The 13,739-nt window shown below is 42.1% G+C and overlaps 1 protein-coding gene across 5 annotated transcripts in view; it reads right to left on the bottom strand.

Moving 5' to 3' along the window:
• SYVN1 (synoviolin 1) overlaps nucleotides 1-13,739 on the bottom strand; it is a 149,343-nt gene that overhangs the window by 60,693 nt on the left and 74,911 nt on the right. For all 5 annotated transcript variants that reach the window (XM_033956213.1, XM_033956212.1, XM_033956211.1 and 2 more), the window contains exons 2-8: nucleotides 4,525-4,680; nucleotides 3,846-3,938; nucleotides 2,395-2,547; nucleotides 2,051-2,099; nucleotides 1,020-1,123; nucleotides 475-601; nucleotides 45-144 (exon numbers count right to left, since the gene is read on the bottom strand). In XM_033956213.1, coding sequence (XP_033812104.1) covers nucleotides 45-144; nucleotides 475-601; nucleotides 1,020-1,123; nucleotides 2,051-2,099; nucleotides 2,395-2,547; nucleotides 3,846-3,938; nucleotides 4,525-4,656 — 758 coding nt within the window. In that variant the 5' untranslated portion in view covers nucleotides 4,657-4,680. The remainder of the gene's footprint in view (nucleotides 1-44; nucleotides 145-474; nucleotides 602-1,019; nucleotides 1,124-2,050; nucleotides 2,100-2,394; nucleotides 2,548-3,845; nucleotides 3,939-4,524; nucleotides 4,681-13,739) is intronic.

Below are 13,739 nucleotides of genomic sequence, written 5' to 3'. Positions count from 1 at the left end.
AAGGCATAGGGGTACAGCCCAATAAGAGCCAAATACTGCCTTACCTCATGGTCAGGTACATGGGTCGAATGGCAAACAATGGAAAGGTGTGCACTTTAATCATGATGGTCATAAATGCCATGTAGAGCAGTACTTTAATAAAGCCTGAGGAAGAGAAAGATAACTACACTGAGATGAAATGTGTCCATTCCTTAGAGTAATACCTTCAGCAGACACACCATAAGAAGGCCTAAAATCTCAGGACTACCTTTTGCACATTACAAGGAGCTGCAATATGACCATTCTTAGACTAATTTGACAAAAAATTCAAGTGAGGAATGTTCAAAGCAACTTAAGATGAGGGCTAGGTAAGGAGACTCTCCCCTATTTTCCGTTTACATTACTGCTCTGGGGTAATGATCAGAATGAAAACATGGAATGTTCAATTAATCCTTATAATCAACTGGCTAAACACCTTTTGCATGGGTGTGTTACCTGTGAAGAGCTCAGTGTATAACATGTACACTGCCTTGTTGTCCCAGGGATTCTCCCGTAACAGGTCCACAGAGTGCAGGATATATTTGATGAAGACAGTAAGGACCATAGTCATGAGGATAGCATACTGTGGGAAAAGCAACAGCGAATTAGGGCTGCAACCTTTCCTTCCTGAAAGGTAGGCCTCTAATTTATCCTTAAGGGTTAAATAATCCATGTCATGCAATGTAATAAGGATCATTACTGAAGAGCAGAAGGTGCTACAGAGTGGGAATGAGGTGTACTAGCAGAACTCTATGTAGGGGAGGGGGAAGTGTGTCTCAAGAGCAGACAAGATGCAGCATAGTGAAAAAATGGATACTGGCATAGCTGTGTGTGTACACAATGGGGGAATACAGGTCTCCATATCTGAATAGCTAAGAGTTGTTGCAGGGTAAGATCCGACATGTGTGAATATTCGTACACTAATAAAAAATGATTCAAGGTCCCCTTGAAAGTGGGAAAAATACCAAACAAAATAACAGGAAGAGTCAACAAGCTCTCACCTCAAAGCCAAAGACCAGCTGCACAGATGCTCCCCGTGTAAGAATGCTGTGGTACGCATGACTAACAAAGAGAAAATCCAGGATCTCCAATAGCAGCATCAGCGCTGGAGGACCAAAAGAACATTTGAAGTCAGGAAGGGACAAGAGCTTCATACCAACCCCATCCTCCTTTACAATTTTGTCTTTCTATATAAATTCCAGAGCTACGAGTCAGCAATAAACATACTAGGTCTTAACAAGGTGGGTTAATATATGAACTTTTGATTTTATTTTGATAGTATGTGAAAGATTATCATTCTAAGAAAAAAATAATTGGGAAAAACAAGCCAGGTGATTAAAAAGTCTTCTGTTGAATAGGCACTTGAATTATAATGAAACCTAATCCCAACGTTGAAAAAGATATAAGATGAGGGGCACCCAGGGACTGCAGTGAATGGGGTATACTGCTAAGCAGCTTTCTCCTCCAGTCACTCTCTCTTCTCTGATTCTTCCCTTCACTCAAACTCCATTTTCTCAGACTAAAAAAAAACCCAAAAAACTTGCCTGTCACAAGTAGCTAATCAAGCAGAACACAGTTAGCTTATTTGCATAGCAGAGCCAAATGCCGTTTAGCTTTCCTGGACAGGTGCTGCTGGGGCAGGCAGGCTAGATGAGGCATATGGGTTAAGGCTAGATGGAAAGAGGATGGACAGATGCAATCAAAGGATGATCCAGTGAGGGCTACATGTCTTACAAACAAAACAGAGTTACAGGTGTGAAGGGAGAGAATCCTGGGAAGAGAGAGAGGGGCAGCAACAACAGAGCAGCTGGGTGGCTGTACTATAACAGACCATTGCACCTCTGTGTCCTTCCTTCCTACTCCCAATACAGGGTAACTGAATAGCAACTGTGCTTTAATAACAAGTAAGAATAAATATGTTTAAGACATACATTGGTGTCTATGGAATTGACTGAAGACATGTCCCAATTCACCGTCCCCCAATCAACTATCACGAGCCATACTACGGCCCCACACGCTGCTCAATACTTACATGTAATACGAAAGTGAAAAAGAAGAGAAATGTTGGGACTTCTTTCCATCTAAAAAAAAAAAAAATGCTTAAAATTAATCTCACTCACATTCCTTAAAACATTATTTGAACAGTACTACTGTAGTATTCCCTTTGGTGAGTTGTTTAAACCTGGCCCTGATTTCTCAAAAACTGTCAGAGCTTTTCTCTTATGGTCTCTCAAATCAGAGGCAAAGAAAGAACACTGAGAAGCAAACTGAGCAGAGTTGTTCTGTTGTCATGAGCTTTGGGAAACAAACCCTTCAGAAGTGGAACGAAAGGCCAGCCCCTAATAGTAAAAAAGAAGTTCCCAAAGGAATACTTACAAAGTCAACCCGGTCCTCAGCCAACCAGTGAAAACACTTGAGGAAGAGGAGGAGAGTGAAAAGAGCTACAAAGCGAGGGCTGAAGTCATCTCTGAAGACTGTGAACGCCAAGCAGGTCTCTGTTACTGCATACCAGGAACGCTCTAACAGATGCTGAGAGAGACAAACGCATACACACACACACACACACACACACACAGAGAAAAACTAGTTTTACTATCCAGCACCAAGATGACAAAATTCCACTTCTTTCCCTAAGTTTTTGAATAAAAAAGCCCTTCTCTATCCCATTAGAAAAATTTGGAAGCATCTTTGTACTCAGTTGGATATTAGATCTGATGTGACACCATGTCTCCCTATTACTGGCAATGGGGACTTTCTCCCTGGTATGGGTGTGGGTGCTCATTCTCGATGGTCTGGGAGGGGACTGTTTTATTTATTTCATGTACTCCAATCAGGACTCCAGTCCTTCCGGATGCTATGCGACTCTTCTGCCCTTGAGGCTGGAGACTGGTTTTCTTATACAATTGCAACATTATGTACATTCCCTCCCTGGTTCTGCTCCGACGGAGGGCATACAGGAGAAATTGTCCGAGGCTCTTTGTTTAACTGCTCAAGTGCCCATCCCCCTGCGTTTTCATCACCGTTTTTTGCAGGAGCTGGCTGGAGACTTGGACTATGCAATGCTAGCTGTTAAATGGACTCAAGATTTACAATTTCCCATCTCCGCAGACTTGCTTAAGCGGAGTGTTTCCTTGGGGGCGAAATATTTGGTGTCTGTAGCGGAGAAGGAACGGTATTATAAATTTTTGGTTCGGTCATATTTTGCCCCTGTCAGAGCTTTCCGTGCCCACATTTGCGCTACTGACCAATGTCCCAAGTGTGCAGCACCCAGAGCATCGTTGGGCCATATGTTCTGGCTCTGTCCTAGTACACAGGCTTATTGGAAACGCATGTGTCAGCATATTACATCTTTCTGGAACTGTATTTGGTTGCCTACGGACACTTTTATTTTCACACTGAAACTGTCCTTGCATCCAGTTCGACCGGACGCTGCAGCGTTTGCCTGGAAAGCTATAGTTATGGGCATCAAGACTATTCTTCAGTGCTGGTTGTCGCCCCATACCCCTACGGTGTCTCACTGGAGGACTCAGATGATCCAGCTGGCGGGATGTGAATGTCTAGCCATTAAGGATATGGACTCCAAACATGGTTCTTTTTATCTTTGTTGTTGGTTGCCATTTTGTTCTACTTTGACACCCTCTGTACGCAGTCGACTGCTCAACTGATTGCAGGACGTTGGAATGGCTGTTCCCATGGGTGGGAGGGTGGTGGGTTGGAGGGGTAGGCTTGGAGGGGGAAGTTTTCATGTCTATTGCTTCCTGTTGTACTGTTTCTTTACCATTGTTTGAAATGAATAAACAGATTTAAACATTTTAAAAAAGCCTTACCTCCATTTCTGCTGCTCGTAGCTGCCCAAAGAACACCTTGCCCATGAATTTACCCAGCATAAAAACCAGAACAAAGGCCTGGATGTACAGAACCTATAGGAGTGAGTGGATGGAGAAAGAAAATAACACTTGTAAATCAGACCATTCACATCCAGGGTGGGTGGGAGGAGGAGGGAATACTTTAGTATTATATAAGATAAATATTTTGAAATTACAAATATGTATTCATTATTGATTACTTAATGGAAGGGTGGGTGGGATAAAGATATTGTATGTATATATTTATAAGATGAAAATGTGTTTTGTGCTTTATTCTCCGATTGTTAATATATATTGCATTGTTAAGTTTTTCTGAAAATTAATAAAATATTTAATTTAAAAAAACCCAAAAAACCAGACCATTATAACTGCATGAGCACTATGCATCCAGATCACACTGAGTGAGCAGTTTGTGACATAATGAAATCAGCATGAACAAGCCTGACCTTGAGCAGACATTTCTCGAGCACAAAACAGTCCTAATAGATTCAGAGGTATTCTTTGAGGTTTTGCACTGGGTTCTGAGAAAGGCTTCATTCACACCCCTCAACTCTTTTGGCTGTCAGGATGCAATTTCATTAGCCAAGGTTAAAACCAAAGTTCCTGGAGAATGCACATAAAAGCAGCGCTCATTACTTACTGCCATGCTAGGACTGGACTTGGTCAGGTACACTACAGTTGGATAGAACTGGTGCTTCAGGTAATAGGCATGTACTACCACGGCAGCAGTCAGTGCCAAGCTGCCGACCATCAATGCCGCTGTCCGAAACATCTTGGCTAGCCTGACCTCAGCACCCTGCAATATAAAATATGTGCCCAAGAGGTTAAAGACACATCAGCACAAAATGCATCAAAATTTACCACAGAACTACATTTATGAATAAAGATCTTCTCATTGGTTGAATTGACATTTTCCTTGTCTTTTCTTTGGACTGCATCTCAAGGAGAGGTGTCCTTCTTCACTGTGCCCAAGAGGTTAAAGACACATCAGCACAAAATACATAAAAATTTACCACAGAAGCACCACTGGCATGAACAATGCTACACCAAGGGCTTTTTTTTTTTTTTTTTACTAAGCCGCGTTAGGGCATTAACCCGTGGAATAGCACGCGCTAAATTGCCATGCGCGCTAGACGTTAACGCCAGCATTGAGCTGGCGTTAGTTCTAGCCGCGTAGCGCAGGTTTGGCACGCGCTAAAATGCTGTGTGCGCTAAAAATGCTAACGCAGCTTAGTAAAAGGAGCCCCAATGGATTCAATGCAGAATGAATATAATTTATATTATATTATATGCAGAATGAATATAATATATATTATATTCATTCTGCATTGAACCCATTGGGGCTCCTTTTACTAAGCTAAGTTAGCATTTTTAGCGCACACAGCATTTTAGCGTGTGCCAAACCTGCGCTACGCGGCTGCAATTTTTTCCTGCTGGGTGGCATTAAAAAGTAGCCGGGTGGGGCGGGATGGGGAAATTTGGTGGTGGGGAAAATTAAATGTGTATTATTTTTATTAGTTAATTATTAATTATTTTCCAATGCTCAATATGACTTCCTTTTTAAAGGTTTGACACTTGTGCCAGAATATTTTTACTAAATTTAAGAAGTATCTAATTCTAGAAGTGAATAATTAGATATTTGCCCTCTTTCAAATGGTATAGAGCAAGGGTGTCCAACCGGCGGCCCCGTGAAGTATTTTGTGCGGCCCCGGTCGAGGGCGATGCAGTGTTTTCCTCTGCTGCCCCCGGGTGTTTACCGTCTTGCCGGCTCCCTCCTCTGTCTTGCTGCAGCATTTGCGCAGCCCCAGAAACATTTTTTTCGGCCAATGAGGCCCAGGGAAGCCAAAAGGTTGGACATCCCTGGTATAGAGGTTTAAAAATGGGAAATGCGTTAATGAAGTCATTAGGTTCAATCTAGCCATTTATTTCTGCATGAATTTAAACTAATAAAAAAAAAGATAAATATAGCTCATTCAGTCATACAAGAAATGGCTCTACTGCACCTCTAATAATGTTTTGATCACTAGGTTCCCTTCCGAGGTCTCATTAAGGATATGAAATAGATGCAATCCCCACTTCCAGACCTCTTCCACATAATTTATGGAAAGGTGTTACTGAGCCTTGAAGGAGACCTGCGTGATTGCACTACAGCAAAATTAAAAAGTAGCAGATAAAGATCAAAGTGAGAGCTAGGGCAAAACAGTTTAAGGAAAAATGCAGGTAATAATCAGCAATGTATTAAAAATATTTTATTTTTATTTGCTTATAATGTCATTTGAAAGTTGCTTGATGTTAATACAACTTTAATTTAAATCTTTATACTGCTGGTGGGGGACAACACCACTTGTCAACAGTAAAGTTAGAACAGGGTCATTAAATCCAGAGGTGTACCTAGTATATACCCCTCCTCTATATAAAAAAGATATTTTTAGTAATAATCCATGAGTCACACAACAAGGGTGCACCTAGAAAAAGGCAGCATCTTAAACACTGTGAGCACTGGAACACCAACACACGCATTGTAGAACTAAACAAGCCAGATCCTGCACAGTCGATGCGAACGGAAAACCATGTCCTTTTCATACACACAGAACACAGATACACCCTCGCCCAATATGGAATAATCACAAACTAAAAAGAGAAATATGTAGACAAAAGTTAAACTGAACCAAGAAACCAGACTCTGCATACAATGCAACACCACAGAAACAGTGACACATGTCCCCTAATATTGCACAAAATATAAAGACAGATGTAAATTTGAAAAAAATTGCTACATAACACTTTACAAATTAACAAATAGAAATAAAACAAATAATGAGAAATAAGAAAATACCATTTTATTGGACTAATCCATTTTTCAATTAGTAGTAATTAGCTTTCAGAGGCCAAATCTTTCCTCAAGACAGTACAGTATACTGCTGTTATGGTATCCTGTCCTGACCTGAGGAAAGGGGTTTAGTCCCCCCAAAATTGCCTTATTTCCATTTCCTATTGATAAACTTTAATCAATACAGATTCAATACTACTTGATTCTACGTAAAGCAACAACAACAAAAAAAATATATAAATAAATAAAAGAATAAAAAAATCTCTCTACCTTTTGTCATTTCTGCTTTAATCATCTTCTTTTCGCTCTTCTTTCTATTCAGCGTTTGTCCTCTCTCCCTTCCATGCAACATCTGTCCTCTCTCTTTGCCTCTTCCACCCAGCCTCTGCCCTTTCTCTCTCTATCCCTTTCATCTACTGTCCACCCTTCTCTGCCCCTTGCATCCACTGTCCACCCTCTCTGCCCTTTCCATCCAGTGTCCGCCCTCTCTCTCTCTTCCATATGGCATCTTCCCTCTTTCTATGTCTCTTCAATAAACTGTATATCCTGTCTCTCCTTTGTACATGATTTCATTTCAGCTTCACCTCCTCTCCCTTTTTTTGTCTCCACCCCCTCCCCTATGCTCTGGCATCTCTCTCTTCTCCTTTCTTTCCCTTCCTTCCCTCCATGCCCTGGCATCTCTCTCCCTCTCCCTCCTTGCTCTGGCACTTCCTCTCCTTCCTTTCCCTTTGGTCTGGCATTTTATGTCTCATTAGTTTCCCTTCCCTCCCCATGCCCTAGCATCTCTCTCCTCTCCTTCCATCTCCCCCTCCCACTCCATTATCTGGCATCTCTTCTCCTTCCTTTCTCTCCCTCCTTCCTTCTTTCACCTGGTCTGGCATCTGTCTCCTTCCCTCTCCCCCTCATATGCTCTGACATCTCTCTCTCCCCCTCCATGGTCTGGTATCTCCTTTCCTTTCCCTCCCTCCCATGTTCTTGGCATCTCTTTCCTCTCCTCTCCCTTCCCTGGTCTTCCTTCTCCCTCCTTCCCTCTCTCTCCCCAATTGGGTACAGCAGCAGCATTTCTATTCCCCCTCCCCAATTGGGTGCAGCAGCAGCATTTCTCTTCCCCCTTCCCCCCAAATGGGTCTAGCAGCATTTCTTATCCCCCTCCCCCTCTAATGGGTGCAGCTGCAGCATTTCTCTTCCCCCTCCCTTCACAATTAGGTGCAGCATTTCTCTTCCCCCTCCCCCCGTCTCACACACCCATAGGTCAGCGATGGAGGGAAGTTTACAACTTGCTGCTCTTGCTTGCATCAGGCCTTCCTCATTGCCAGGTCCTACCTTCGCGGAAACAGAAAGTAGGCAGAACCCGGCAGCAAGAAAAGCCCGAAGCAAGTAAGAGCAGCAAGTTGTAAGCTTCCCTCCGTTGATGACCTATCTCCTGCTTTAGCCTGTAGCGAACTCGTGCTCCAGGACTCTAATGGTACTACTGTCCATGCCGGCTTCCCTTCTCTTCTCTACCTACCCCTACCCCCTCCTCGGGACATAACTTCCGGTTTTAGAGGGAACAGAAGGGAAGCCGGCACGCACAGTGTACTGTTAGAGCCCCAGAGCATGAGTTCAAGTCACTTGCTGGCGTTTTAGAAAAAAAAAAAAAGTCAGGCGGGAGTCAAACACTACAGATACAGGGAGATTAAGTAAACTCACCCACATACATTTGTAATTGCTGTTAAACCTATGGCCACACAAATGGCTTAAAGCTGTGAAGCAGGCCACTGTTTTGTTTAGATTTTCAAGCTTTTTACTTTCACTTTTAGTACCATATATATACTTATAAACCGATCCAAATATAAACAGAGGTAACCTTTTTTCCCCAAAAAGGAGGAAAAAAGGTTGACTCTAATATAAACAGGGGGGTTTAATATTCAAGTGCACCCTCACTGCTCTGCAACCACTCACTCACTCTCTCCTCTGTTCGTCTCTGCACCCAGCCCCCCTCCCTCCCTGCCAGGTACTGTAACCTTTCCCCCCTCCCTCCCGATGCCTTGCAGGCCTCCATTGTGCCTGCCGTGAGACTGATTGGGGGGGAGGGGAACAGGTCCAGTCCCAGCCCGATTCTAATTAATTTTTATCTTCCTCCTGCCTCCCTCCACATACCTTAAGTAACCCTGGTGGTCCAGCAGTGAATCGCAAGTTCTCGTGGCAGTCAATTAGCTAGAGGTTCTGCACGGGTAGGAGTGAACAAAGGTCGCCCCTGCCACATTTCACCGCTGGACCACCAGAAACAGTTAAGGTACATATTGGAGGCAAAAGGAAAATAAAAATAATTAGAATCAGGCTGGGACAAGAGGCAGGAGGGATCCCTCCTTTCCCGGCCACCACTGGACCACCAGGTCTCATGGTAGGCCTGGCACAAGCCGGCAAACAGATTTGAGACGGGTGCGAGTCAGTGCTGACTCAAATATAAATAAACAGACACTCCCATTTTTTGGCCCCAAAATCTTGGTTTATATTAAAGTATATACAGTAGTTCTAGTATTTTTGCTAAAGCTCCTATATACAATATATAGCCAAAACACAGCCAAAAAATTAATACATGTTTATAGATGATATCCTGTATGTTGATATTTTCAAATCACTGGATCTAATAAGAGTTTGCCAGTACTTTATGTAACCCAACATTTTTAAATTGGTGGAATTCTTGCTTCACAATTCCTTAAAAAAAACAAATAAACACAACACCAATACAATTTGACACTTACCTGATATTTTTTTCTTTCCTTTAGTCCTACTAGACTAGTCCAAAACCTGTAGGTTGTCTCTATCAACCAGTAGAATACAATACTGCCTTATTGGTATGGCACATGCATGACAAGGGGAGGAGTGGGAAGAGGCGGGGGCGGAGAGGAGGAGGGGTGCCAGCACCCCCACCAACATGGCAGCCGGGGTGGGACCCAACCCCTTACTACGCTACTGGTGAATCACACAAATACTTTTTCTCTGTCTCCATCCACTGTTTTGGGTTATACGGATCATGGTACCTTGAAGATGATCTCCATTCAGCTGCCTGTAAGTCTTGAACCAATAGAGAGCCAACCAAAAATTGTTGTATGGTTTTGTTTGAATCCCTAGGGAACATCAACATAAAATTTTGTTGAATCTGGAGGAAGTTGAGTGTAGACCCCTGATCCACTCAATATTGAATAACTCATCTTGTATCCATTCTTTACAAGATTGCCGGCTACAGACGCTTAAGTAAATGTCTAAAAATTCTCCCATTTTCTATATTCGTTGTTGCCCCCATGTCTCATTTCCATTTATGTATCTAAGTTTCTAAAGGAACACTAGTAGTTCCTTTTTGTTATTCAAATGATCTATTGAGCATAGGCAGGAGTGATCCAAGTTGCTGTTGTCTATGCCAGTTCCAATCTCAAAATGGTAAACACAGAATCGACTAGATCTCATTGCTGGATGTTTGAAAACAACAATTAAATTTGAGATTCTCTATTAAGGTATCATCATAGGCCCTATTAAGATATTATGAGAGCCGAAATGTGGCCACATCATGAAGGTGACTTTTGTACTAACGAATGAGCTAAACATTATTAAAATACTTTTTACCATACTGCTTTTGTTTGTTTTTGTGATTTTATCCAACTCTATTTTCTGGGCTGGGGACCGCCCAGAAAATAGAGTTTTATACTTCAATAACATACAACATAGCTGATATTTTCAAACTGAAAAGGAGCTGGTATCTTCAGGTTGGAACCCCCCAATAAAAAAAACAAAAAAATTGGTTGAAATTTAATTTTGAAGAATAGCTAGCTATTCAGAGGTGATATCTACTTTTACTAATGGCGCGCTAACCGCTAAGGTGCCCATTATATTCTATGTTAGCGCCTTAGTAAAAGGATCCCTAAATGTAAATCCTAAGAAGGGAAATAAATCAAAATCAGTAAACCCAGTTTAGACAGGAGTCTCACCACATGTTAACACCTAAAACCAGATACCATAAAAGGAAAATAAAATACTAGAACAAGCACTAAAGAGACAAGGAAGCTTGGAGACCTTCTGTGCCTCACAACCACCTAAAAACATGATGGCAGATAAAGGTCAAAAGGCCCATCCAGTCTGCCCATTAGCAGCATCCACTCTCTTCCTCTCCCTAAGAGATCCCACATGCCTATCCCATACTTTCTTGAATTCAGACATAATCTGTTTCCACCACCTCTACTGGAACACTATTCCACACATCTAACACCCTTTCTGGAGAAGTATTTTCTTAGAATACTCCTGAGCCCATCATCTCTTAACTTTATTTTATGTCCTTTCAGTCCAGAGCTTCCTTTCAAATGAAAGACTCGCCTCATGCGCATCTATGCCATGTAGGTATTTAAACATCTCTATCATATCCCCCCTCTCCCACCTTTCCTCCAAAGTATACATATTGAGATCTTTAAGTCTGTCCTAATATGCTTTATGATGAAGGCCATCGACAATTTTAGTAGCCTTCCTCTGGACCAACTCCATAATGTTTATATCTTTTTGAAGGTGTGGTGTCCAGAATTGTACACAATATTCTAAATGAGGTATCACCAGAAAGTCTTACACAGGGGCATCAATACCTGCTTTTTCCTACTGGCCATACTTCTCCCTATGCACCCTTCTAGCTTTTGTCGTCACCTTTTCAACCTGTTTGGCCATCTTAATATCACTATGTACTATATATCATCACATACTATCACACCCAAGTCCCATTCCTCTTTCATGCACAAAAGCTCTTCACCTACTAAACTGTTCCATTTCCTTGAGTTTTTTGCAGCCTAAATGACCTTGCATTTTTTAGCATTAAATCTTAGCTGCCAAATTTCAGTCCATTCTTTAAGCTTCGCTAGGTCCTTCCTCATGTTATTCACAACATCAGGCGCATCTATTAAACTGCAGATTTTGGTAGCAACTGTAAAGAGGCAAATCTTACCTGACAGCCCTTCAGTAATGTGGACTAACTGCTGTGGTGTTCCAGAGGGATCGCCACTGTCTCCTTCCCTCTTAACCTTTATATGGCTTCTCTGGGAAGAGAACTATCTAAACTGAACTTACAAACATACATTTACGCTGACGACATTAAAATCATTCCTTTTATCACGCTCTCATTAGAAACAAAGGATTATATAACATCTATATTCAATCTCATTGAAAAATGGACTAAAGATTTCAAACTTAAATTGAATTCAGAAAAAACAAATACATTCCTTGCAAGTCCATCCAACAAAATCACGGAAGCTTCTCTTCTGATAAACGGAACGAGTTATACTACCAGTCAGAGTGGTTTACAACAAAGACCCGCAAAGGAAGCAGTGGGGCCATTAGATGACCATAGAATAAAGGGAGTACTAAAAGAGGTCAAAGTAATCGCAGACAAACTGAACACATTTTTTGCGTCTGTATTTACCAAAGAGGATATATCCAATATATCAGAAGCCAACAGGCTATACATAAGAAATGAAGACGGGAAACTGACAGGGTCGACAGTCAGTCTAGAAGAGAGTTATACAGACAGATTGATAGGCTTAAAAACAATAAATCCCCGGGACCGGACGGCATCCAGCCGAGGGTAATAAAGGAACTGAAAGGGGTTATAGCTGAACTGCTTCATCTAATAGCCAATCTGTCGATCAAATCAGGAAAGATTCCGGAAGACTGGAAAGTGGCGAATGTTATGCCAATCTTCAAGAAAGGTTCGAGGAGAGATCCGGGAAGCTACAGTCCAGTGAGTCTGACTTCGGTACCGGGAAAGATGGTAGAGGTGATAAAGCACCGCATTATCGATCACCTTGATGGACACAAACTGATGAGGACCAGCCAGCACGGCATCAGCAAAGGAAGATCTTGCTTGACAAACTTATTGCACTTAAAGGGAATAAATAGGCAGATATACGATGTCAACTGGGTCACCCTTGTCTATCTAGATTTTCAGAAGGCATTCGACAAGGTCCCGCATTAATGTCTACTTCAAAAAATTGAGAGCCATGGAATCGAGGGTGATATACTTCAAGGGAATAAATAAGCAGATATACGATGTCAACTGGGTCACCCTTGTCTATCTAGATTTTCAGAAGGTCCCGCATGAATGTCTACTTCAAAAAATTGAGAGCCATGGAATCGAGGGTGATATACTTACATGGATTAAAAACTGGTTAGCAGATAGGAAATAGAGAGTGGGGGTAAACGGACAATACTCAGACTGGAAAAGCGTTACGAGTTAAGTGCCGCAGGGTTCGGTGCTCAGGCCCGTGCTCTTCAACATATTTATAAATGACCTAGAAATTGGCACGACGAGTGAGGTGATTACATTTGCAGACGATACAAAGTTATTCAGAGTAGTGAGGACACAGAAGGATTGTGAAGACCTACAACGAGAAACATACTAGAGGAATGGGCCGCGAAATGGCAAACAAGGTTCAATGTGGATAAGTGCAAGGTGATGCATGTAGGTAACAAAAATCATATGCACGAATACAGGATATCTGGTGCTATACTCTGAGAGAGCCCCCAGGAAAGAGACTTGGGAATACTTGTAGACAAGTCAATGAAATCGTCTACGCAATGCACGGCGGCAGCAAACAGAATGCTAGGAATGATTAAGGGGATCTCAAACAGAACTGAGAAGGTTATCATGCCGCTGTAACGGGCCATGGTACGCCCCCACCTGGAATACTGCATCCATCACTAGTCACCGTACATGAAAAAGGACATAGTATTTCTCGAAAGGGTCCAGAGAAGAGCGACAAAAATGATTAAGGAACTGGAGGAGTTGCTGTACAATGAGAAGCTAGAGAAAATGGGCCTCTTCTCCCTTGAAAAGAGGAGACAGAGAGGACATGATCAAAACATTCAAGATATTGAAGGGAATTGACTTAGTAGAGAAAGAGAGATTGTTCACCCTCTCCAAGTTGGAGAGAACGAGAGGGCACTCGCTAAAGTTAAAAGGGGATAGATTCCGTACAAATGTAAGGAAGTTCTTCTTTACCCAGAGAGTGCTA

This window comes from Geotrypetes seraphini, chromosome 8 (genome assembly GCF_902459505.1).
Source record: "Geotrypetes seraphini chromosome 8, aGeoSer1.1, whole genome shotgun sequence".
Taxonomy (NCBI): domain Eukaryota; kingdom Metazoa; phylum Chordata; class Amphibia; order Gymnophiona; family Dermophiidae; genus Geotrypetes; species Geotrypetes seraphini.
This window is presented reverse-complemented; position numbering and strand designations above follow the sequence as displayed.